At 38.3% G+C, this 25589-nt stretch overlaps 1 protein-coding gene across 5 annotated transcripts in view; it reads left to right on the forward strand.

The window, feature by feature from the left end:
• The first annotated feature begins 7466 nt into the window (after positions 1-7466).
• Positions 7467-25589, forward strand: part of LOC140948802 (voltage-gated inwardly rectifying potassium channel KCNH7-like) — a 47179-nt gene continuing 29056 nt past the window's right edge. Inside the window, exons 1-2 of one of the 5 annotated variants that reach the window (XM_073398070.1) lie at positions 7467-7526; positions 10950-11039. In XM_073398070.1, coding sequence (XP_073254171.1) covers positions 10977-11039 — 63 coding nt within the window. In that variant the 5' untranslated portion in view covers positions 7467-7526; positions 10950-10976. Of the gene's footprint in view, positions 7527-10949; positions 11040-15754; positions 15906-16833; positions 16980-23822; positions 24030-25589 lie in introns of those variants that run through there. The other 4 variants (XM_073398074.1, XM_073398076.1, XM_073398071.1 and 1 more) reach the window with 4 other exon arrangements.

Consider the following 25589-nt stretch of genomic DNA (forward strand, 5'->3'; position numbering starts at 1 on the left):
TTTAGGCTAACTTGGAAAAATGCAGGTTTTAACTCTCGTGTTTTTACTGTAGTACACAAGTTTTCATATCAACAGTGCCGGACTAGTTCGGTCACCCAGAGCCTCTAAACGACTGATGTCAATGCAACCAATTGAAAACGGCCCGTATGAGCTAGCTGCTGATAATGATCCAATCGCCATTTTGCCAGCTGCCGATAAATATTTTAACTTGCTATTTCAATTTACGTAGTTATGTATTTTATTTATTTAATTTATCTCTCTCTACCACCATTTGGCCAGATTCTGATAATGATTCATTAATTGCTTCTATTTTATTTACGCGCGTAAAATTTACCTTCGTGGGCGCACGTAAAAATTACTCGACAATGGACTGAAATGACACTCTAAAAAAGTAATCAACTACCACGTCACCACGTTGTCAGCGGCGCTTTAAAAGAACTTACTTTCTCCCAAGAGACTAAAATGAAATGCCTTTGAAGTCTAGCCTCACAAATTTCGCCATTGTTTTCCTGCAGACTTGAAACATATCCATATCTTCACATTAATGTCAGGTGAGGCATGCAAGGCCAAAACGGATTTGCAGGTGAAAGCATAAACGTTTGTGGATGGAGTCCAACACAGCTAGAAGTTTGGCAAAGTTTGGATATCGGATGCTTTAATCATGAGGAACAACATCAAAAATAGAATATAGTCAGGGTATTTATTTTTAACCTTTTTGTCAAAAACTTCTAGACTGTTGTTAAAATCTGGAAAACTTCTAAGTGCACATTGCACCAGAACATTTTTTTTATAATTCAGAGGGTTGAGTTTTATACAGTAATGATCAAGAACCAACAGTTCACGTCGTTAGACTAGTCCAGTTCTAATGAGTGAAAACGTAACTTAGAGGTAAGAAATTCTTGTTTATTTAACATAATTCATCAGTCGGGAGCGACTATTTTGGGAATTCACAAGTCGCAGATAGTTAAGAAATCAGTAATTCTTTACGAGAATGGTCAGTCTCTCGTAAGCAAAATAAACTTGCTGAGGGCGAACGCTTTAGCAAAAAACTTTGCTAACCCGTAGATTGTTAATTACCAATAGATTTCCGGGGGGACCTCTCTTACATTACCTTTACATTAGCGGTATACTTACATTAGGTAAACTCGAGTTGATATAGTGGCCGTCGCCTGGTGGCAGACATGGAACTCGGGGATTTGCTTTGGCGATTTGCGATTGGCTAATGTAAAAAAAATAGCTATCAAGCAAATCTTAGGGCGTTTTCCGTTTGCCAGAACTGACCGGCCTGAACATTGCCCGACCAGTCAGTTAGCAAATGAAATCGGTTTCTTCTAAGAGTATTTGCTGAAAAACCATCTCCTTCGTGCATACTATTTAGGATTTGACTCATCTGGCTGGATAGTTTTGATTAAAAGTGAACTTCTCATCACGATGGGAATGGTCTGGCTGGTCGGCCGGCTCTAAAAGCGCCCCTAATTTCCAGCGGGGGAGGTTTACTTTGGGCTTGTGAAGTCCACTAGGCCACCCAGGGAGCCCAGGGTGGATTTGATTTTGTACAGTGCCCAGGCTTCATTTGCTTAGCCGCGCTTTGATCTGTTACAACCGCTACGGCGCACATGGAGGCTATTTTTAAATTCTCTTCTTCGAGTTTCACGACAGTCCACTGGATTCCTTTGTCTAGCTGGGGAAGCCTCATTGGTTTCTATATCTGGGCAGTCCTATTTCTGCCTTTGCGTGTTAGTATTTACCGTGTAAGTTAGAATTTCACGAAAACGTGGTGTTGATGGCTGAGATTTCCTCGTTACCTTGTGTATTTCAGTGTATGGAGGGAGGATTTGAGTCGTGTGAGCATTAAGGACAACAACAACTAACTGCAGAGTAATTTGCAGTTTTCGTTCTGTGGTACTTATCGGGTCTACTAACAATGAACCTGGGCGAGCTGTGTTTTCGCCTGGGAACCAGATTATGAAATGTCCACGCCGACGTGATGTAGCTTGAAGGGTTGAACACTCGGGGGTATAAGGACCTTCAGAGGAAAAAAAATTAAAAAATCTTTACGATCAATCACCCTTTTTAGAAACATTCACTGAACTCGGTTAAGTTTTTACCCAGGATTTTCCTCAAAATTTTTGGTACCTGTCCAGCCTGGACACTTCCAGCTCCGATCCACAGAGATCTGTTTCGCACGTCCATAGCTCGCTTTTATGCAATGAGGGACCGAGAAAAACTATTTTGATGAAAGGTAGCACCACTCACTAATTAGTTATAACACCTACCCATTTTCAGAGCGAAATAAATTTTCTTCAATGCAAAAAGACTAATATGAAGATTGAGCCAAGCCTAAAAGCGAAGCTTCCGTTAAAATACTTATCATTGACTTAAATCAATAAACTTAAAACCATTGCAAAGACATATCCAAAAATGGGGGCTTCCCATAACTATTGAGAGGGAGGGGCTTGTCACTCCATTGCGCGATAATCTTCGATTTACGATTTATCGAGTTAAGGGAAGGCCAAAATGAAAAATCAAGCCGATTTTTTTGTTCACCATACGTTTCCTTTACTCACTATACTTTTGTGTCATTACAATATCTGCCGATAGTCAGAATAACCTTAACGATGCCACTACAAGGCACACTGTTTGTTTCCTCTGCGGAAAGGAGACCTAAGAAAGTAAATAACTTATTTATTTGTCCCTGGTTAATGAGTCCAAGAGAGCTGTCTAATGCTGCAGTTTGCCATTTAGTAAAGTTAAGTTTTTTCGCAAGATAAATTAAGCTCTTATTCGATCAGCTTACCTGCCTGAAAGTTGGAATTCTTTTTAAAAGTCATCCTCTCCATCAATATTCGCCCGCAAAACAATGATCATGCATTAAACTAATGAACGTCCTAATTCAAGTAGTTTTATAACCTCCTTTAAAGATATAAGAGAGGCAAATAACCTCAGATCGCTGAGTGTCATTATGTTAATTCTTATTTAATTGAACCATGATACTTAGTGGACCCGAGTAGTAAGATACTAAAATATTATTCCGCATGTTATTGTACGCTATGGATGTTTTATACGGTGAAATATCCAGCTGAGGGACAGGTATTAGCTGGTATTAAACCATTGTTCCTGTCCTTGGCCCTTCAATGATTTTCCTGCCCTGCTTGTTTCAGTTCGAGAACAATAACATTGTTGTTTCAGATACCTGTTAGTTTCATAAAACAATTGTCAAAAGGAAAACAAAGTTTAAAAACATGCATTTTTCATTAAAACCTGCTATCCACAAGAAGCATGTTTCAGCAGTAAAGAAGATGATACGGTTGTATTAATGTATGATAAACTTTGCCTGATCATATCTGACTCATCAGAATTATGTTACTTCTCAATTGGCACGATTGCAGAGCACTTGTAGCCATTTACCAGGGTCATCTTCTGCTGTAGGTACGTATATTTGCTATCGAAAACCTAGCTTATATACTGTGGTGAATGGGGAATCTTGTGGTAATGACAACATTTTAAAAGAAAACGCTCCAGCTTTCAACAAGGACAGTGAGCTGTGTTAACAAGTAACCTTGGTGTTATTTTATTCATATACTGTAACGAAAGAAAAAGCAAATTCTAACCAATCGACTCAACACGGTTGCAGCGGTCTTTTAACGACTTCTGGCGTCACAAAAGTTTCATTTTCGGCTATACTGTGCTTCAAAATATACCGAGCTGACGGGTTTCACTATAAAATGACCCTGGACATTTAATAATTCTAGAAAGTCGATCGATCGGAGAGTATTCAGGAACATCACAACAAGTAAGTAACGAGTGTAGTAGTTTTTATTACGGCTAGAAAGCACTGACTTGTTCATAGCAGTTTAAGGATATTTTGGAAAGTATTTTACACTGCAGTCTGTCAATATCTACCACCCTTACCGCCACAGAGCTTTGTTTTTATTATAGAAAGATTAATCGTCTAGAAATTTATGGTACAGACAGCTATCAATGGTAGTAAAAATCACACGAAAACACACAATTCACGGGATCTTGTTTAGTGTAGTGAAAGTCTGGTTTGAATTGCCAGTTATTCTAAGAGCAAACGATCCATCACATGCTGGCCTTTGTTCGAAAAAGGTCAAAGAATGAAATTATTCAGCATTTTGTCACACTAGCATCGACAAGTCTCGTAGCGGGTCTTTAACAGCGTTCTACTTAATTAGATCAAGCGCGAAAGGATGTCCCAAGAAGATACGAAGAGCTAAACAATCCAATATGAAGTTTGCTCTCAGCTGAGCCTTTGTCATATTGCATTATTTTGGCTTAAGAAAGTGCTCTCAGGCAGTAGGATTATTCACTCGCCGGGCAAATTGTAAGACCTTATAACTGAAGGATCGATCACTCCTCGGGTGCGCGCCGTAGAACCTTCAGTCACGTCATTGGAAATTCCTTTTTACTGTGGAGCCTCGATATAACGAAGTGCCAAGGGACCGGCAAAATTTGTTCGCTACAACGAGGTTTCGTTATATCGAGGTACTTTGCCATATATTTTGCTATTACTGGAGTAAACAAGATCGTTCGTTATACCGAGGACTTCGTTATATGGAGGTTCGTTATATCAAGGTTCCACTTTACTTTATCAGTGAGGGATGTTTACTCTAGAAGGAAAAACAAAAATGTACGCTCGATCATAAGTAACAATGCATAAGCTAGGGTTTGTATGTTCTTTATTCAAGATGGATATGAGAAATTCTATTGTTCCGCTTCAGCTTTCTGATCTTCTAGATCCCCCGAGAATCCATTATTCTTCGAATGTGCGCATGCGCCAACTTTAGCTGAAAAGTGTATATACAACCTCAGCAAGCATAAAAGGAAATGATGTCTGTTTCATTTTTCGGTGTTTCTCATCGTGTTTTAATGGAATAACAGCCCTTGTTTTCTTTGAGGACAGCTTCAAATTAGTTTTACGAACAAAAAATTGTAAATCGTTGAGAGATTTGGAAGGATATTGAAGCAGACAGCGAACAATGCCTTAACTTTGTTGTAACATTGTCTTGAACCCTGTTGACATCTTGTGCGATAAAACCTGTTAGCTTCAACATCCTCTGGGTAAACACAGAATTTGATTCAAAGATAATTCTAGGAATTTCAGGATGTTGAAGTTTTTGCCAATTTAGGCAATTAAACCATCATTTATCTCTTCAACGATCTTTCCTTGACTGAAAACTTTCCTACTTCCAAACCTCTTTAATATTGTCGATAGCTACTTGATTGTTTCGCTGGTGACGAAGGAGCAGGAGTATCGGCCCTTGGAAAGCATAGGTCTTCATAATTTTTTTACGACAAATATAGTAAGACATGTTTCGAGTCTAATTCTTCCTCGATGGCTGCATGCCGTTATTATACAACCTATTAAACAAGGATGGTACAAGAGGTCTACAGCCTTGGTGATACTGTGCATGCGTAAAGTATTGGCCATATCGCACAATTGGTATTTGAAAGCCTGTCTCTTGCGAGTCAATCTGACCAAAACAGCGTAAGCGCGTAAGCACGTGTTAGGTATGAAAACAGGTAGGATGAATACGATCTTCTTCAGGATGCAGTTTTCCTCAGTTAACATGATTACAGTCATTACATGCAATTACGTAAGTTCTTCTTTAGGGGTTTTATTGGGGAGGGGGGGGGGGGGGAAGGGGATTTGTAATAAAGTGGGGAGGAGGGGAGGATGTGGTTTCTCCCCTTTTCACTTCTCTCGTCCCTTTTCCAGAGATGCCTGATCCACAGGCTATTTCTTATTTATTTGAAATTCTGGTTATTCGTGTCGACCTACTTACTCACGCTTTTAAACGCGTAATTTCTAACTGCAAGGAGAGGGCCTCGAGATATAGTATACAGTGGCAATTTGGATAGCGCCCATCAGGACTGCGAACGGCGCACTCTTCTAGGGAGTTTCGGGCGCATGCTCTCCGGGAAAAGTTTTGAGATTGAAGTTCACTGAAATGCAATCTAGGGCATTCTGGACGCTTAAAATTTAGCAAATGCCTGGATTCCATATTGAACATGTAATGCTGAAATATTTAATAAACCATAGGTGTGGTTGTGGTCAAAGAAGTAATTAACACTTTATGATGCGGGCAGGGACCGAAGCGATTGCGGCAAGAGCACAACCTCCCGGCAAAGGCGGCAACATTGTCTCCGTGAAAAATTGTCAAATCCAGTTTTTTGACACGGATATTTACTGCACTCAGGTAGCTTTGGTCATTTGCGACTAAAAATGTAGGCTTCAAACACAGATTCTTTTCTTATTAACAATGTTTATTAAAGAAAATATATTTAAGTAACAAAGCTCGAAGTGCCATATGCATCTGACACACGTTTACAAAAGAAAAAAATCCCGGACAAAAGGGGGTGCCGGGGCCCCCTGGGCCACCCCTAAATCCACCCTTGAACTGTAATAACCGTTAGGCTCTGAATGGTCAACGGAGTTGTCGTAGCCTTCGGCGAGACGTTCCTTGTGACTAATTTTATTCCTGGGAAATAATTTTATGCAATTGTTTGAAGTACCATTACAATTTTTTAACAAAGCTGACTCAATAAGAAATGAATAGCAGCTAAAAACGGCGCGCCACCACTGGCAAAACGCAGCTGGAATTGTGCCGTGTTCTTCTTGACCTTCAGCCAAAGGAATAGATAACTATCATTTTTAGAGAACAGCGTTAGCTTACTTCGTGATCAGCATAAAGAGTTACAGCTGTCACAGCTGTTCACGTCAGCTTACGAAAATACAGCTTTACTTTTTCGGTCAAAACACATTTAGTGTCATCGGCCAGAAATTCCTTCTCGTTCTTGTATAAGAGGCCAAACCAAAGATGATAAAATTTTTCATCAGAGAGACAGACTCGAGATCTTTTAAACAGATTAGAAGGGAAGAGTTAATTAATTTAGTCATTTGCGTCATTTTGTAAGACCTTGCTACGTGTTTATTTTTTTCATTAAGAGCGTAGTACATAATTCAATTAATGTTTCTTTCTGTCCGCGAACGCACGCTCCATGGGTGGTATTTATTGAATTTTTTATTTTCAGAGTCCATAATAGCATATAGCTTGTTTGTCGTTTTAATTCTTGTGTGCCTTTGTGCAAATCCTATGGTGTGACATTCCAAATGACTGAGAAGCCTTTCAAGCAGTAGTACTCTATGATGTTACTTAATTTATGTTCATCACAATTTACGTTAAACGAAATTTACAATTTTTCTTCAATACTACGATCTTTGGCCGTCGTTCCACAGTCGGAAAAGGTGAGTGATATTAATACCTTGAACGTCTAATAAAAGTGCTATTTAACAGACTGTGTTTTAGTGGGAGGTATACGCCTAATTAACAGTAACTTAGACAGGAACTCAACATGCTATGAGATAGCATATTCGAAGTGAAATAGCGATGCAATGGGAAATTCTCATACATTTGTTCTGTTTCAGCTACAGCTTACAACATCATTAGGGAACATTTAAAAGCTGACACGTAAACAAAACGCAAGGTCAGAGCGCCCTTGAGGTAAGTGACCTAAAAAAAAAAAAAATAAGCATTCGAGTTCTTTGTTTCTTCCTTTTGTCGCTGATAATGGCAGAGGCAAAGTCAGGGAGAATTTATGCTCAATTTTATGGTAGCTACATGAATAACTGGGATAAACCAAGATATCACTGTTTCTGCCGTAGGGGGATTTCATTCCAGAAAGAACTCCCACGAAGCAATTTTAAAAAATGGTGACCGTCTCCCAGGGGCTTATTAACTAGTATTGGAATACGTCCGAAGCAATATAGCGCTAGTGAAGGTATTTTTTGATACTCAGTTGCCATTTTTCCTTATATGTTTACAAGAGGCAATTGTCTGGTTTATCCCAACCATAAGAGTTCTTAACTTGTACCGATTGTGGTTAGGGTGTATAGGTTCGATAGAACCTCAACATCTCAACATTGTTCTCGACAAATTTTTCAGGATCCATTTAAAATGATGCTCTTCGCAAATCGAGCATGAAATAACATTTATTAGGCTCCTTCCTGTCAACTCTTAACATATCCATGGTCTAAAACTACAGTATGGAGTAAACAGTTTTACAATGTTTTCCCTCTCTCGAATTGCGACCAGAACAAGGCGGAAAAAAGGCTTGAATTCGGCCGCCGCTCTCCCGATTTTTCCCGAGAGATGGGGATGAGTGCGGGCAACCTCGTCCCCAGGTTCTCTCTCCTATCCGTCTCGCTCCGTAGGGACGGGTAGAAGAGAACCCTGGGAACAAGGTTGGAGTGCGGGCTCATTTTTCCCAAAGAGCGGCTGCGAATCTAGTCTCCCACGCAGACGTTCTTGGGGGTTCGTCACGTGTTCTTGTCCCAAGAACAGGATCAGGAGGAGGAGACGAGCCAAACGAACGTCTGAGTAGGAGGCTACTGAGAATCGAGACTACACAGTGAAATATGGCCTGCTTAATTGGCCAATCAAAGCGTGTACTAATCGAGAAACATAAGAGATGATATAAGGCAGATGACGCACTGTAAAGAGTTTCGAAGAATAAGTGTCATGATAGTGTATTCGACGTTAAAATGTGACATTTTCTAGAGATGAAATGAAGATGACCTACATAAATATTTTTGAAAAGTGTATGATGATGTACTTGGCCGTGAATCGTAAAAAATCGAGCCTCCCCAGGTTTTTCTCTCATCAGGGTTTGAGGAACTGATTTTCACTTCACTTCTGATATTTTCTTCTAAGGAAAGTAGTGCTTGATGTGCCCAGTTCAAGGACTTTATGGAAAAAAACTTAAGAAAAATCGCCGCCTGACTCGAGAACTTAACACGCACACTTTAGGCCGTACTGAACGACTCACAGGTCTTTCTTGCTGTCGTTGATTAAGCGATGAAACTTAAATCTGCTTCTCAGCTAAGTGTGACGAGAGTCATAAGATCGCAAACCTATTTTCAAGTGAAATCCTAAATTTCCCCATCAAAAATGAGGCTTTTATCTATCAATAAGTGATTGGCGACAGCCTACAGTCTAGCCGTGACGTCACGGTTTCTCAGAGACTAAGGTGTGATATCAGTCATGAAATAAAACCTTTTAGGCAACAGCTTCCGTTCGCAGAGGTAGATTTCACTTTGGGTTAAAACTGCTGACCTCTGTCTTTACTGACTTCCGTCTAGAACGTTAGAATGGGGAGCTTAAGGAACAACGACGGCGACCGCCACAAAAACGTACCTTAAAAAGTGAAGTCGCGCCGGTAGATCGCGCTTATAAAAAAGTCATTTCATCGCCCTCAATTCTTGAAATGAGAGAAAAATTTTCGGGAGCTGATATCAACCGTTTCGAAGTCGTTTTCTTGCGTTGATCACGTCTTCCTAAAAGCGTGAAGTTAGGCACTCTCACGTCGTCATAATCGTGCAGTGACGGCAAAGAAATGTGAAAAAAAGCGTTTCCGTTGCTCTTGCCGTCTTTGTTACTTGATCAGCGGCAAAGGTATGCAAAAAAGAGCCCTCGGATTGTAAAGAAATAACAAGTAATAGAGATTCAAAAGCAAGCAAAATAAAATGGTAACACGTAAAAACTGTTACAGTTTTGATAAGATAGCGGATGAACAAAATCTTGGGAAAGTATTTTAAACTTAAATATAGTAACGACAACTATTTCACCTGTCATCAGATTGAGTCTAGAAAAAATGTTTAAAAATGACACTCGTTTGCTTTTCGCGCTAGATATGAATTGAAGTTAACAAAAGTTACTTAAAGGTACTCAGTTCCAGCATTCACATGAAGTTTCCCGCTTTCTCGCGAAAAGCGTTCTTAATTTTAGTCAACGATTCAGATTTAAATTACTTTAAGCTGCTTAAACCACATTTCTCGGAATCTCTGTTAAAACATATCTGAAAAAATCTACGAAAAAAAAACAACAACAACAAATTGCGCGCCTTGCGGCACGAACTTTAGTGAATTTCCGCGATGATGTAATACCACCTCACCCGGGAAGTAAAAAATTCACGGAAATGCATACAAGATTTCCCTTCTCACTTGCGTGAAAATTATATAGTAGCCGAGATACACTACCTAAATCAATCGATCAAAACAAACTTCATGTTTTTAAACATACTGTGGGATTGTTAGGGAAGATCTGATAAGGTCAGTACAGGCGACATTTTAGAAAAAAGAAACTCATTGTTTAGCCCTAACATTTCTGAAGAAGAAACTCATTGTCTAGATCGACCCTTTGTTTGAATTTTATAAGTTTGAATCTCGCATAAAAGCGCCTCTGCTTTTCAACAACACGCTAAAACAGTTTTTCTCTTTAAGTACAAGAATAGAGATTTTTTTTTTTCATATGTGGTACATATTTGGTAAGATCAGATGAAAGGTCGTTTTATCCACATTTTCGTGAAATGTTGGTTTTTATAAATAGGCAAATTACCCTTGAACTTAATTGCCAGAAATAAAGGTTTAACTTTACTTCTGCGGTTTACTGGGCTATGGTCCTTATGAATACTGATGTGTCGGAGTTTGTAAAAGAAAAACAAAATTATTTGAAATTAGCTAATTATTACTTCTTTCAGAAAATGCAAATCTGAGTTTTACTGGGCGAAAGCGAAATTTCAACTCCTTTTCTTTCATTATTACTTAGAAGAAGGTAGTCATCAGTGAGAGGAAAATAAATAAATAGATAAACAAACAAGTAAATGGAAATAGAAAGCTTTAAAACTATGTGACGTCACTCGCCGCAGCGGTTGTGACACACAATGGGAAACAATAGGATCACTTAGTCTACGGCGAAGTAGTCGTCCATCCAACCTTTGTCCAAAAATAATTTATTCAAACGATGCGTAAGGCTATAAACACTGTTGGAATTAGTAACTGAGGCGTAAAATTACTCATCGAATTTCTAGTTCAGACGCAAAGTTTTTCACCGCCATGTGAATGTTATTGTTTCTTCGCTCTCCGACAGGGCTGCCGGACGAACGTGTTGGTCAAGATGTCGCAAAGAAGAGAAGCTATGAGGGATCTGTTTGAGTGCAGCTGGCGGCCTGATTTGAAGGTAATTACACTTAAAGACTAATGCAGCTGTGTTTTATCAATGTTACATGCTCTTGGAAAGTAGTTACCGCGAGTTCCTCGTTCAAAAGACGAATGTGTTTACACAGGCATCAACCGTAAATTACCGAGTCACGCAGTCAAAGAAGCTAACAAATGTTGTTCTTTAGCTTATGTTAAATAATGCGTAGCGATCAACTGCCATGGTGAAACAAATAATGGCAATATTAACGGACGTGATTTAACCTTTTCGCGTTATTCTGCGAATGTGCTGGAATGTACTCGTTAAATGTCTTGTATTAACTGTGGTCAAATAAATACGAATCACGGTTGATCTTTGTGTCCCGTTGGTTTGAATTGGAGCAAAAGTACTAGATCATTTTTGCAGTATTTAATTTTTTCACTCTTCGGTGAAAGGAGTTGATCCAAATCCTGTGAAATCGGAAGGACCCTGCCTTTTTTACGAAATTGACGCGACCTCTGTATGCGTTTCCTCTTTAACATTATAGTGTCGGTTTGAATGTCTCAATATCGTTTTCAAGCTGCGTAGTTTATAACTTACTCAATGACAATAATTACGAGTAGACGTTGAATGTTTACGCTCGACCGATTTGTCTCCATTTGGTAAGCTTTGAAAAGATATATTTATCATATCCTCTTGCAGCATACAGCTCTGATATATAAACTCATCAATTTGGGAATTCATAATGGCTTTTACGTGCTGTCGTTTTGACTGCGATATTTTCCCTTAACCTGGAGATCGTATCATCGAAAACTTTCGCTTAGACTTCAGAGTTTGCTTTCCTTTCATCCCCTTGCCAAAGCTAACAATGAGAAAAAATGCAGTGTTTTTAAACCTCCAGAACATACAAAATAATATAACTTAAACTCGGCCCCTTTCACAGACCTTTGTAACATATACAAAGGAAAAATAAACTGATTATTATCAGCTTGTTTTGTCACATTCATACCTATTACCTGTACCCTCCTGTTATCTGTCAAGTGTCCCGTCCAACATAAACATATCATTTGCCGGCCTGTCTACTAGTTGTATAATGTTACCTAAGGTTTTGGACGACCTAGTGTCACCGGGTAGGCATCGTGTACGGGGGGGGGGGGGGGGGGGGGGGAGGGGAGGGGAGGGAGGAGGGCAGATGTTGCCATTTCGTGCGCGGGCCCAGTCTTTTCAAAAGAAATTTCTTGACTCTCTAGCTAAGTTTTTAAGTCAGGTATTAGTTGTTTTTTACATTGGAATACGAGACATTTGCATATGTGAACATAATTCCAGATTGTGACGTTGTTTTACAAAAGTCATAAGCATTTTTAGCTGTGGGCATCCATGTTTTATTCTCGTTACATTATAGATTATAGAGAAGTGCCTTATAGTGTCAATTCGGACCGACAAAATAATTTATGTAATATTTGTTAAGATCAGTTACCTATAACGAAAAATCGTGCACATAAATTTTACCATTTACAGTAGGTGGGCTTCAATCATAAGTTAACCGCGTTGAGCAACTCATTGTTTAAAAGAAAAAAGAAAGAAAGAAAAAATGGCTGGGAGAGAGAGTGTGAGCAAGAATAGTACATGCACGATTGGTGCGTCTCAATCAAAGGTCATCAAAAGTTTCTCGCGCCGAGACTCATCTTTGTTTAAAAAATAGCTCTGTGTCTAGGTAGAGGGACCATGGACAGAAAGAGCGAGCAAAAGTATAAGTCGTGTGGGGCTTTAGAAGGGCTGGGCGCGGGGCGCGGGGAGGTATGGTATGATATGGTTATGAAACCTTCGTTCGAAGCTATTTAAGCCGTTTTGTTGCACTTACTTGGTAAAAAGAGTGATTGAGCTCACAAGTGAGATATGATATAAGTTCAGACAACATTATTTCCAACGTCTATTTACATATATGTAATTGGTGATAGTCTCTTTTTACACAGAGATGGTATTTGCCATAGTTGTGTTAAAGACGAGACAGTTCCCCAAACCTTAGCCTGCGAACCGCAGACGTATTTCCAGTCGTCGCTTCTCTCCTTTTGAATTTTCTCGGCGGGTGAAACTAGAAACTAGAGTCGAAAAAACCGGATGCTCTCGCAGGCTACCATACTTTGGCTTGATAATTGTTAGATCATGTTACTTAATGTGATGAAAACCCCTTCTAGGCTGAATCTGCTGAATGAATGAACAGCATATTGGCGTAGTTTCAAACTTTGAACAGTGAGAGTTATAGCCTTTCTTTTAAAGAATTGTCTGGACTAATTTTTGCAAATCTTCGGCCCTCGTTTCTTACAGTTTCTTGGAAAAAATAGTCCATCCCGAGACTGCCTATGGCTGTAGGCGTTATCTCTGTATGTACAGTCTAGAAAAACAAAACTTTAAAATATTGACATTTTAACAGTTCACACCGTAGCCTGAGAAAACAGCTGACACTTAGCACAGCCAATCAGAATCACTACCCAGATCAAGGTAGTGACACGTCATTAGTATGGAATTTCTGCAGTCGTTGCTTAGATGCCATTTCGCGGGGAAACCAGTTGTGGCGTTGCGAAATGTCGGCTGTTTTTTCAGGCTGATCACACCGGTTGTAAACAAATATATGGTATTAGTAAACGAAATAATAGAAGCTACATTAATAACAAGAATCACTTAGAGTTAAGGTAAATTGACTGGAGTAAGCTGTTTATTTTTGCCTTAGTAGGGTTTTCCGATTTAGCGGCAGTTCGAGCCATTTTTCCGAGATGTGAAATTGATCCCATTATACTGTAAAAGGTCATCTCGATTTTTTTTCGCTATAAGTAAATCTTTGCATGATACGATGTCATTGTTTATGCAATATATCTGGCTTGTAAAAGGATAAATGAGCACAAACATTCCTGGTAATTTTTTTCTAAAACAAAAGGATTTATTTGCAGTATTTGCGTCTAGCAGTCGCATTCGGCCAATACGCGTTTGCTGCAAATAAATTCACACTCGGTGCTAACGGTTTTTAAAAGTCGTTTAAAAAAGATAAAGCATACACTGACAAGGAAAAAAGTAAACAAATCTGCTTTTGTCCGCTGGATGATATCCTGCGCGGGGAGGGAATCTCTCTCGATATCTAATTTTTCTTCATTAACCTGCGATAACGGGCGGTCCTTAGATTTTCCCATTTTCTTTGGGAGGCCTGGTCGTAGGTTATTTCTATATCTGCTATGTCAAACGTAAATAAGAATCGTTTTCATTGTCTCATCCAGTGCCTGATATACTGATACGATAATTTATAAACAGAAAAGGAACAACATTGCATATCTTCTCTCCTACAAATTGGGAAAGACGCCGGGAAGTCTCCAGGCATCGCATCTCGCAATTTTGTCTACTAGTGAATAGCTATTCGACTCTGTGCATTTTGCGGGTTAGGGTGAGGGTTGAAAACTATGGCAAAAGCTCAATAAATTTATACAAACGGTAGAATGTGCAATCATAGTTATTGGTGCAATCCAACTAACTAAGCGAATGCAAATATTTTTTGACACTGGCGCGAAATTCCATGCAGTTGCAGAAGAAAGCCTCATATATGACAACTTATTGAATAACAAAAGAATAACAAAGCAGCACATATGTTACGTGCATATTCTTTGGAAAAACATACATTTTAAGCTAGTTCAAAATGAAGGTTTAAGCAAATTAGGCTGAGTGCCTGCTTAGTTTTGATGGTAGAAAGAATAGGGTGAAAACCTTCTTCCCACGCTCCGTATAAAAACCCAGCATTAGAAACCTTCCATACTTCAGCACCTTTGTTTCTGAGAGTGCAAAGCCCGCCTTTCACGGTGTATTGTGATTTTTGCTTGCACTATTTACGTGCCATGATTTGTTGGGGGCTGAAGAGGAATATTCCATTTTTTTTCTCGTCTTCTTCAGCCTGAGACTCTAAAGAGTTGGCCATGGAAATTACTTCCTTGAATCCTGATTTTCTTGGCGAATCGAATTATATGTAACTTTGCAAGAATAATATAAAGTTGAGCGCTGCAGTTGGTCTCGTAAAGTGAAGTTATAAACAACCCAGCAATTTACTTACAGTACTCGGCGTTAAACGAATTTCATGTATAGAAAGGCTAGAAACTGAACTCATTTGAAACTGGCCAGTTCCACTTCCGCAGAACTTCCGCTAAATCGGAAAACCCTACAAACAAAATAAGATCTACTTGCTCTAACATTTTATTTGTACTTAATTGACCCATGCATGTGTTGAATAATCGCCATACTGCAAGCTTAGATTTTGCTTAATTTTATCGCTAACATTAGATTAGATCAGAACACAGGAGACCATTTGTTCACGAACTGTTAACTAAAGGCGTTCATTTTTTTCGTTGTCGATAGAGCATTTATCATCTTTCATACTTGTGTATTATATTGCTGCTCATAAAAATGTATGTCAAGATTATATCATAAGATTGGGACCTGACCTAACAAACGTACAATTGGTCGTTGATGATGCTTAATTAAGTCATATCATAGCTTATTGTGAAAGAGTCGAATGAACACTAACAATTAATTGAATGTCTGCATTTAAGGCTGGCTTGATCTTTTGTGGTGTGGAATGCTCGTGCATTTGCATTTAAAAGCAGTTAATGATTTCAGCTTTTTATCATTGTGGGATACCATTAATATTGCTTCATCGTGACGAAACGTTCAAGGAAATACCTCTTTACATAGTATTCTGTTTCCTATGCGAGATTGTCATTGATGGCAAATGATGCAAGATCTTCCTTTACCTTTCGTTCTTGAAGACCAGAGAATTTTGAGCAAGCGGGCTAGATCACGGGTTAACGACCATTATACATCGTAGATTCCTCCCAAACTGAGTTGTTAACTGATGTCAAAATGGTGGAATACATGGTAAGTTTGGTTGATGTTTTTGCCTTCTTTACCCATTTCTTACGAGTATTATCGATCAGTCAACAAAATCTCATAACTGTTATGGTGCAAGCAAGCCAAATTTGTACTAAATGCCTGATGACTCTTTTTATGTTTTTTTAATCATGCACGTTCACTTCTTCCAGACTAGAGGAAAGAAATTTACTCACTGTTGGCTTAAGTCAAGATCATTTTCGTCCAGTTGTTTGCTCAATGAGATGTAAGGGTGCTTAACCGGATTTTACATTGCGCAGTACTTGTAAAGAGCGCTAGGTTATTTGTTAGAGTTGTTAAGTCTGTTAATATCTTGTTTATAGTCATTAGCGCAATTTGTGCACAAATACAGTTCGCTAATTACGCACACCGTATTCAGTTATTAGAAAGCGATGTTTAGTCGTTTTAGTTCTCGTTTTACATGATGTTAAATTGTATGTACGCGTTTGCTGCATTGGAAGAAAGACAATAGATGGAACAGAAATGGCCATCATATAAGTTACTCATTGACTCAGCACGTGATAAATACTACTTGCCCTCCTGTTCGCCATCAAGATAGTAAGGGTTTTTAAGGTGGGGGGGGGGGGGGAGGGTGGGGACGGGGAATGGTAGCTGGTTCCTTGTCAGGGGCGGATCTAGGGGGAGGGTGCAGGGGGTGCGCACCCCCCCCCTCCCCCCCCCCCCCCGAGATGACCTGCGGTTTTCTAATAAAACTGGTTTTCTGCAAAAAAAAACTATGTGGTTTATTGGTGTTGAAGTAGAGCAAGAGACGAGTACACCCCCTCCTAAAAAAAATCCTGGATCCGCCCCTGCTTGTCTTGGCAGATAGCCCAAATCCAACTTGGAAAAGCGACAGTCAACAAACTAAAGCCTAAGACCGTTAAAATTTCCTGCATTAGTCGGCTGGACTGTTCACTGCAATATCCGCTCCTTAGCCGAACTCGTCGCAAGAGAGAAGTCGTTATTAGCTTGGGATACCGCAGTACACGTTCAAAGCCATTACTCTTCGAATTAACGCGCTACGTGTCTTGGGTTGTCGTTCGACGCGCCTAACACTAACAGGTACGCCAATGGTCACGAAGAGAATCTAAAACCAGTTGAGAATTAATTTCAATTGAGAAATTTTAGAGAGAAATCACTTATTTTCAGTGCAGTAATTGTGTTGAGAGTCAATATATTATCAACTTGAAGATATTGCCTTAAAAGACTGCTTCCGTAACACGAGATGTTAAACTTTCCATTAGGATATGGACTCTGAGCAACGTTACAAAGAAAATTGCAACGTATCAGTTACGTCGAAAATCCCGTTGCTCTTTATTTGTCGTTACGTAGCATTTAATTCTGTTAACAAAGTCTATATGCTGGTTTGTGTGGCAAACTGCCGAACTGTTGGTTAATTTATTTTGTTGATCATCGCTTGAAGTGATTTGAAACTGAGTTTCAAAATATTTCCTCTCGATTAATTCTTGTATAACGTCGCTTTTGATCTTAGACCCAGTTTTGGCGAGATGATTTGTCATTGTTAATTTGAAATCTGTGGACAAAATTCTGTAGTGTTATAATTCAAATGAAAGGCCTCTGATGGCACTGAAATTTGCATCATGATGGCTGGCATTCATATCTTTGGCTAATAGGCCACTTGCACTAAGAGGTCAGGTAGCCAGTGCTTCCTTTAAACAATGAGTTGGAATCTTGCTGATACCAAAAATTGACAGAGCACATAAAAATTATCTTACACCCAAAATTTGAGTGGAAACGCATTTAAGGGAGATATTTTATGGCTCTTTGATTTTTCAACTAAGTAGTATGATTTGTATCGGCCACCATGTTGGAGGGCATACTCTTGCCCTCCAACATGGCGGCCAAAATTACTTTAGGCTTGTATCTTGTTAAACGTTTGATAGATGTGCTGTAAACGTTACCACATCATCTTTTCAACATTTTCCTTAAAGTTTAAGTGCAAAATTTGTGTTCAGAATGAGGTAATTCATAAGTTTAACAATCATATTTTGGTCACGTGACCAGCTACGAACTTGCTCAATTTAAGAAAATGGTGCGGGTTTAAAAAACCAAATCACTATAATAACTATTTTCTTTAAGATGTGACCCACTAATGGTTTTTCGAAGGCAAAATCATATAACTTTCATTTTCGTGAAAATGATGTCATATGAGCTCTTAGTGCAAGTGGCTTATTCACTCTGACATTTTAACGTCGGAAACTTGAATTCTTGAAGGGGCGAGGCCCATTTAAATGTCAGGCCCCGGTTGTTCAAAGGGTGGATAACGCTGTCCACTGTCAGCAGATAACGGGCAATTGTTTGTCCTTATACTTATCCGGTGGATAGTGATTTATCCAGGCCATTTCAGCAAATACATTCAGCGTTTCGTTTATTCGCGAATAATTTTCAACTTGCAAATATTGTTTGAATAATAAACAGGAACATATTTACAGAAAGTTTTAGTAAATATCACCAATACAAAGGCTGCAGAGAGTTTGTTGCTAAGTCCGCAAATTTCGAAATTAATACTTTTAACTGAAATATTATATTGCGACTCGATATTACATCTTGAGCTAGAATGATGAGTCACTTGTCGCATGAATAAAGTTCTAAATGATTGGGTTAATTTCCCTCGGTAAGTCGCTAAATAATAAGTGGCACCACTCGCTTTTTTCTACGGACCTGAAGAGAGGTGAGCTCAAAAGTAAAAAATTGAAGTAACCATTTAAAGGTTTGCATTTGGAGGTTGGTTTATTTAATAACCGCGTCATATTGTTGTTAAATAGCTGAATCTTTTTAAAGCCGGAGAAATTTGTAGGATAGGTTCCTGTTAAAATCGTTTTTACATTATAGCTAAAATGCCGGGATAAATTAGCTGTCGATTTAAGTACGTGCCTAAAGCTGAGCTAGAACTCTCGGAAGTTCAAGGGTCTTTTGCCTCTGCTCTCTTTTTACAGTGTCAGTTTTAGTGTCTTTTAGCGATAACACCACTAGAGTCAATAGTCGGTGTAGTGCATTAATTTTCAGATTTTCCGTGACAGCTACAACATTTCAGGTACATGCCTTTGATGTGTCGTGAAAATTATCCTCCAGGAAAGATTTTCCGGAAGGTCTTCTTCGATGGACACCTTCAGCTAAGGCTAAATCACCTTGTATTATATTTGTATGAAGTTTCCATGTACATGTACATCGTAGACAGGTGAAAATACCCACACCCACATCCACACCTGTTTTTACGTACATGTAATGAAAAATGAACAAAGAAGAAAGAAAATGGTTACGTCTCACCAAGCGAACGAAATATCGAATAGGCTTTATTTTAGTGCATGGTTACACCTGATGAATTCGTCAATAATCTTAAAAGTTAGTGGAAAGTTCTGTCTACCTTTGTTAGTGATGGCCCCCAATCAATCCTACCCAGAACTTTTGATGTGAATTACCTCCTTGTCTTTTTGATTTTTCTAATCAATGTTATGCTTCAATTTGTATTTTTCGAACTTTTAGTTGTACAGTATATTTTGAAATGCTTGCAACACCTACTTCCATGGCGTCCTTGATGCGCAGTGAAGTAAATTGGAGTAGTCAATATTAATGCGAAAGTCTGAAATTAAAACAATGAGGTATTGATTAGACACAGAACTAAAAACAAACCGAAGTGCGAAATCGGAAGGGTGCTGTTTACTTATGACTGGTTGTCGGTGTTGTAGGATATGTTTCGTCTCGCGATCCTTTTCTCCCTTAAGAAAGATTTTGAGGTCAGTTATTATGAGCCAGTGAAGTTTTATTCCTAATGCTTTATTTTACTATTTTTTGTTTTATACGTCAATTTAATATTTTTATGCTTATTTACGGACTTTAGAAACAACAACAACAAAAAAACAATAACAAAAAAAATAAAACAAAACAAAAAGCAAAGAAAATGGGTTCGTTAATTTCAATACATAGAGTGCGATTTGATTTCCGATAAACTGATATAATTATGCCACGTTTGTTGTCTAATCTGGGAAAGTGTTTCTGTATAACGCAGAGTGTTAATAACCAGTAGCCTAAATAAAGCGTGTATTTTTTTTTCTTTTGTCCTCTCATGGCGTTAAGATAATGCTGTTTCCATTAAGTCCAATTAATCTTTTATCGGTGTCCATTCATGCAATTAATGGGCTAATGAACTTTGTGTGGTAGCTGGTTCCTTGTCTTGGCAGATAGCCCAAATCCAAGTTAGAAAAGCGACAGTCAACAAACTTAAGCCTAAGACCGTTAAAATTTCCTGCATTAGTCGGCTGTCTGGGAAGAACCAGGAGACTGGACTGTTCACTGCAATATCCGCTGCTTAACCAAACTCGTCGCAGAGAGAAGTCGTTATTAGCTTTGGAAACCGCAGTACACCTTCATGTCTTGGGTTGTCGTTCGACGCGCCTAACACTAACAGGTACGCCAATGGTCACGAAGAGAATCTAAAACCAGTTTAGAATTAATTTCAATTGAGAAATTTTAGAGAGAAATCACTTATTTTCAGTGCAGTAATTGTGTTGAGAGTCAATATATATTCAACTTGAAGATATTGCCTTAAAAGACTGCTTCCGTAACACGAGATGTTAAACGTTCTATTAGGATATGGACTCTGAGCAACGTTATAACGACAATTGCAACGTATCAGTTACGTCGAAATTCCCGTTGCTCTTTATTTGTCGTTACGTAGCATTTAATTCTGTTAACAAAGTCTATATGCTGGTTTGTGTGGCAAACTGCCGAACTGTTGGTTAATTTATTTTGTTGATCATCGCTTGAAGTGATTTGAAACTGAGTTTCAAAATATTCCTCTTGAGTTATTCTTGTGTAACGTCGCTTTTAATCTTAGTTTTGTTATTTTTAAATCTGTGGACAAAATTCTGTAGTGTTATCATTCAAATGAAAGGCCTCTGATGGCACTGAAATTTGCATCATGGTGGCTGGCATTCATATCTTTGGCTAATAGGCCACTTGCACTAAGAGGTCAGGTAGCCAGTGCTTCCTTTAAACAATGAGTTGGAATCTTGCTGATACCAAAAATTGACAGAGCACATAAAAATTATCTTACACCCAAAATTTGAGTGGAAACGCATTTAAGGGAGATATTTTATGGCTCTTTGATTTTTCAACTAAGTAGTATGATTTGTATCGGCCACCATGTTGGAGGGCATACTCTTGCCCTCCAACATGGTGGCCAAAATTTTCTTTAGGCTTGTATCTTGTTAAACGTTTGATAGATGTGCTGTAAACGTTACCACATCATCTTTTCAACATTTTCCTTAAAGTTTAAGTGCAAAATTTGTGTTCAGAAAAAGGTAATGCGTAAGTTTAACAATCATATTTTGGTCACGTGACCACCTACGAACTTGCTCATTTTAAGAAAATGGTGCGGGTTTGAAAAGCCAATCACTATAATAACTATTTTCTTTAAGATGTGACCCACTAATGGTTTTTCGAAGGCAAAATCATATAACTTTCATTTTCGTGAAAATGATGTCATATGAGCTCTTAGTGCAAGTGGCTTATTCACTCTGACATTTTAACGTCGGAAACTTGAATTCTTGAAGGGGCGAGGCCACGTGATTTGTCTTAGATTAAGGGAATTAAGCTGCAACAGTTAGAAAGAAAAGTCTTCCATTACCGCCATGTAACAGATACAAATGATTCCTAAGCCTTTTAAGTTACTGACAGACATACAGTGTTGTTGGGTACATCGAAACGTTGAATAACGCTACTTTTAATCTTTCTTTTAAATTACGCCTTCATAATCATGCATCGGGGGAAACTTGGAAAAATTAGGTTGGTGTTTTCAAGTTAATTTGAGTGCAATGTCCATTTGTTTTGATATTTTTCAGTTTTCCATATTTCATTTTGTCGTATTATTTCTTCTACAGGTTGCAATGTATCAATTGCCAAACATAACCTAGCCCATTTAAATGTCAGGCCCCAGTTGTTCAAAGGGTGGATAACGCTGTCCACTGTCAGCAGATAACGGGCAATTGTTTGTCCTAATACTTATCCGGTGGATAGTGATTTATCCAGGCCATTTCAGCAAATACATTCAGCGTTTCGTTTATTCGCGAATAATTTTCAAGTGGCAAATATTGTTTGAATAATAAACAGTAACGTAAATAGGAAGTATTAGTAAATATCACCAATACAAAGGCTGCAAAGAGTTGGTTGCTAAGTCCGCAAATTTCGAAATTAATACTTTTAACTGAAACATTATATTCCGACTGAATATTACACCTTGAGCTAGAATGATGAGTCACTTGTCACATAAATAAAGTTCTAAATGATTGAGTTAATTTCCCTCGGTAAGTCGCTATATAATAAGTGGCACCACTCGCTTTTTTCTACGGACCTGAAGAGAGGTGAGCTCAAAAGGAAAAAAATGAATTTAAAGGTTTGCATTTGGAGGTTGGTTTATTTAATAACCGCGTCATATTGTTGTGAAATAGCTGAATCTTTTTAAAGCCGGAGAAATTTGTAGGACAGGTTCCAGTATAATCGTTTTTACATAGCTAAAATGCCGGAATAAATTAGCTGTCGGTTAAGTACGTGCCTAAAGCTGAGCTAGAACTCTCGGAAGTTCAAGGGTCTTTTGCCCGTGCTCTCTTTGTACAGTGTCAGTTTTAGTGTCTTTTAGCGATAATTGCAAACACCACTAGAGTCAATGGTCGGTGTAGTGCATTAATTTTCAGATTTTCCGTGACAGCTACAACATTTCAGGTACATGCCTTTGATGTGTTGTGAAAATTATCCTCCAGGAAAGATTTTCCGGGAGGTCTTCTTCGATGGACACCTTCAGCTAAGGCTAAATCACCTAGTATTATATTTGTATGAAGTTTCCATGTACATGTACATCATAGACAGCTGAAAATACCCACACCCACGCCTGTTTTTACGTACATGTAATGAAAAATGTACAAAGAAAAGAGAAAATGTTTAGGTCTCACCAAGCGAACGAAATATCGAATAGGCTTTATTTTAGTGCATGGTTACACATGATGATTTCGTCAATAATCTTAAAAGTTAGTGGAAAGTTCTGTCTACCTTTGTTAGTGATGGCCCCCAACCAATCCTACCCATGCAGAACTTTTGATGTAAATTACCTCCTTGTCTTTTTTATTTTTCTAATCAATGTTATGCTTTAATTTGTATTTTTCGAACTTTTAGTTGTACAGTATATTTTAAAATTCTTGCAACACCTACTTTCATGGCGTCCTTGAATCGCAGTGAAGTAAATTGTAGTAGTCAATATTAATGCGAAAGTCTGAAATTAAAACAATGAGGTATTGATTAGACACAGAACTAAAAACAAACCGAAGTGCGAAATCGGAAGGGTGCTGTTTACTTATGACTGGTTGTCGGTGTTGTAGGATATGTTTCGTCTCGCGATCCTTTTCTCCCTTAAGAAAGATTTTGAGGTCAGTTATTATGAGCCAGTGAAGTTTTATTCCTAATGCTTTATTTTACTATTTTTTGTTTTATACGTCAATTTAATATTTTTATGCTTATTTACGGACTTTAGAAACAACAACAACAAAAAAACAATAACAAAAAAAATAAAACAAAACAAAAAGCAAAGAAAATGGGTTCGTTAATTTCAATACATAGAGTGCGATTTGATTTCCGATAAACTGATATAATTATGCCACGTTTGTTGTCTAATCTGGGAAAGTGTTTCTGTAGAACGCAGAGTGTTAATATCCAGTAGCCTAAATAAAGCGTGTATTTTTTTTTCTTTTGTCCTCTCATGGCGTTAAGATAATGCTGTGTTTCCATTAAGTCCAATTACTCTTTTAGCGGTGTCCATTCATGCAATCAATGGGCTAATGAACTTTGTGTGTCGTTTCATTGGCAATAGCGGTCTTATTAAGCTTGGTTTTCAATTATTCATGATCCAAATCGCTTTCCAACTACTTGAAGAAGATGGACGTGCTTAGGAGCCCATCAACGCTTTCGTCCATTAGTGCGAAGACGTGATCACGGAAACTTCCAAGATGCATAAGCTTTCACTCTTGGCGCAGTCCGGAAGACTTATTAAATGGCACAATGCCGTCAGCCTTTTTGCATCGTTCTTTTATTAGGAGTGTTCTCGAGGTTGGTGAAATACGTTAATTTGTTAACTCGTAGTGTGAGCGCGAATATTTCCAGTTTTGTTTTGTGTGTGGACCGATCTCTGTACGAAGTCTTGTGGCACTGTTGCTTTTCAAGTGTAGACTTTTTACTGTATCATTATGACAGTGCTTTTTGCTGGTACAAATAATTTCTTTTCTTGGTGATATTTTTCCTTGGATTTTATTGTTATAGTAGTCGTTTGTTGGAATCAAATTCAAGACGTGACTCTTTTTTTTTTTGAAATTTCCTTTAACCGAAAAATTATTTTATTCTTTTTTAACTTCATTTTCATAGTTATGGTCCCATTATACGTAATAAGTTTGGCTCACTGGTCCATCAAGCTTATTTTAATTGGAAAAGTTTAAAATGCATTAATCCTTTCAAAATTTTGCATACTTAGTGTTATTTGACGATATGATTTGCGAGTATTGAAAATTTTTTTCCTTGTTTGTAACATCTCCGGCCCCACAAAAAGAACTGAGAAGTAAAACTGAGCTAATTATTTAATATGCGTACCGAAAATGTCTTAGGCCCCGACCACACGTATCCGAATATTTTTGAATCCGCAATTTATGAATAAATAAAATATCAAAATAATAAAATATTTACTTCATAGCAACCGACTTTGTTGCCGAATGATTGTACTCGATATGTCATGATTGTATTATAATATCAAGAATTCGTATCAAGCATTGCTATTGTTTCAATTCTAATCTTTCTCAAAGCCAAAATATGGATGATTCACTTGCTATAATAGATTTTCCTTGTGTTTCGTTGCTCCTGCATGTTATTAGCCTTTCTTTCTTTTTTTTTTTTGAGTCCCTAATTAGTCTTTCACTCGCGTATAAAGTCCTTGAGTTGCACGTGTAAAGTCAGGTCGCGTCAACGATAACTGCACAGTTGTTACTACAATTACACGTTTACGACATCGAGCCAAACCTAATGGCTTGTTGCAGTCCACAAACGTGGCACAAATTAATATCGAACTTAAAAGTTGCCTGTGACTGGAAGTCAAGGAAGTATATGACATCCGGTCCTCAGTTGTTAATCGCCTCAAGGCAGCACGCGCATGGCAAATACAGAAATTTGCATTTTACAACCGGTCTTGATTGGTTACCCCTTTGAATGTGAGTTTTAATCCATTTGTGGGTCACTTGAGAACGGGGACCGTTTTCGTGAAAGGAACATTTCGTTACTTTAGGACTTGGAATAAATTCAGGTAAAGTAAACTGAGGCACGCTACAAATTAAGATAACGAACTACAATCAGACTTGCAGTGCTTGTTCACCGCTAGGGAACTGACTGCTGTATAGTATTGTGGTTCAATTTTCTTCTCGGTTTCAAACTCTTTTTGGTGGAAAATAAAAATTTAAACCAAGGGTAAGATTGAGCCACACAATGTACACCATGTTTACCGTTAAAAAACTATCTCAGAACGACGTAACTACAAAAAACAAACTAACAAACAACAACCAGTTGCAGATCATTACATGGCATACGCGAAATTGTATTTATACTCAGTACATGAGGACGTTTACTTGC

Source organism: Porites lutea, chromosome 9 (assembly GCF_958299795.1).
Source record: "Porites lutea chromosome 9, jaPorLute2.1, whole genome shotgun sequence".
Lineage (NCBI taxonomy): Eukaryota > Metazoa > Cnidaria > Anthozoa > Scleractinia > Poritidae > Porites > Porites lutea.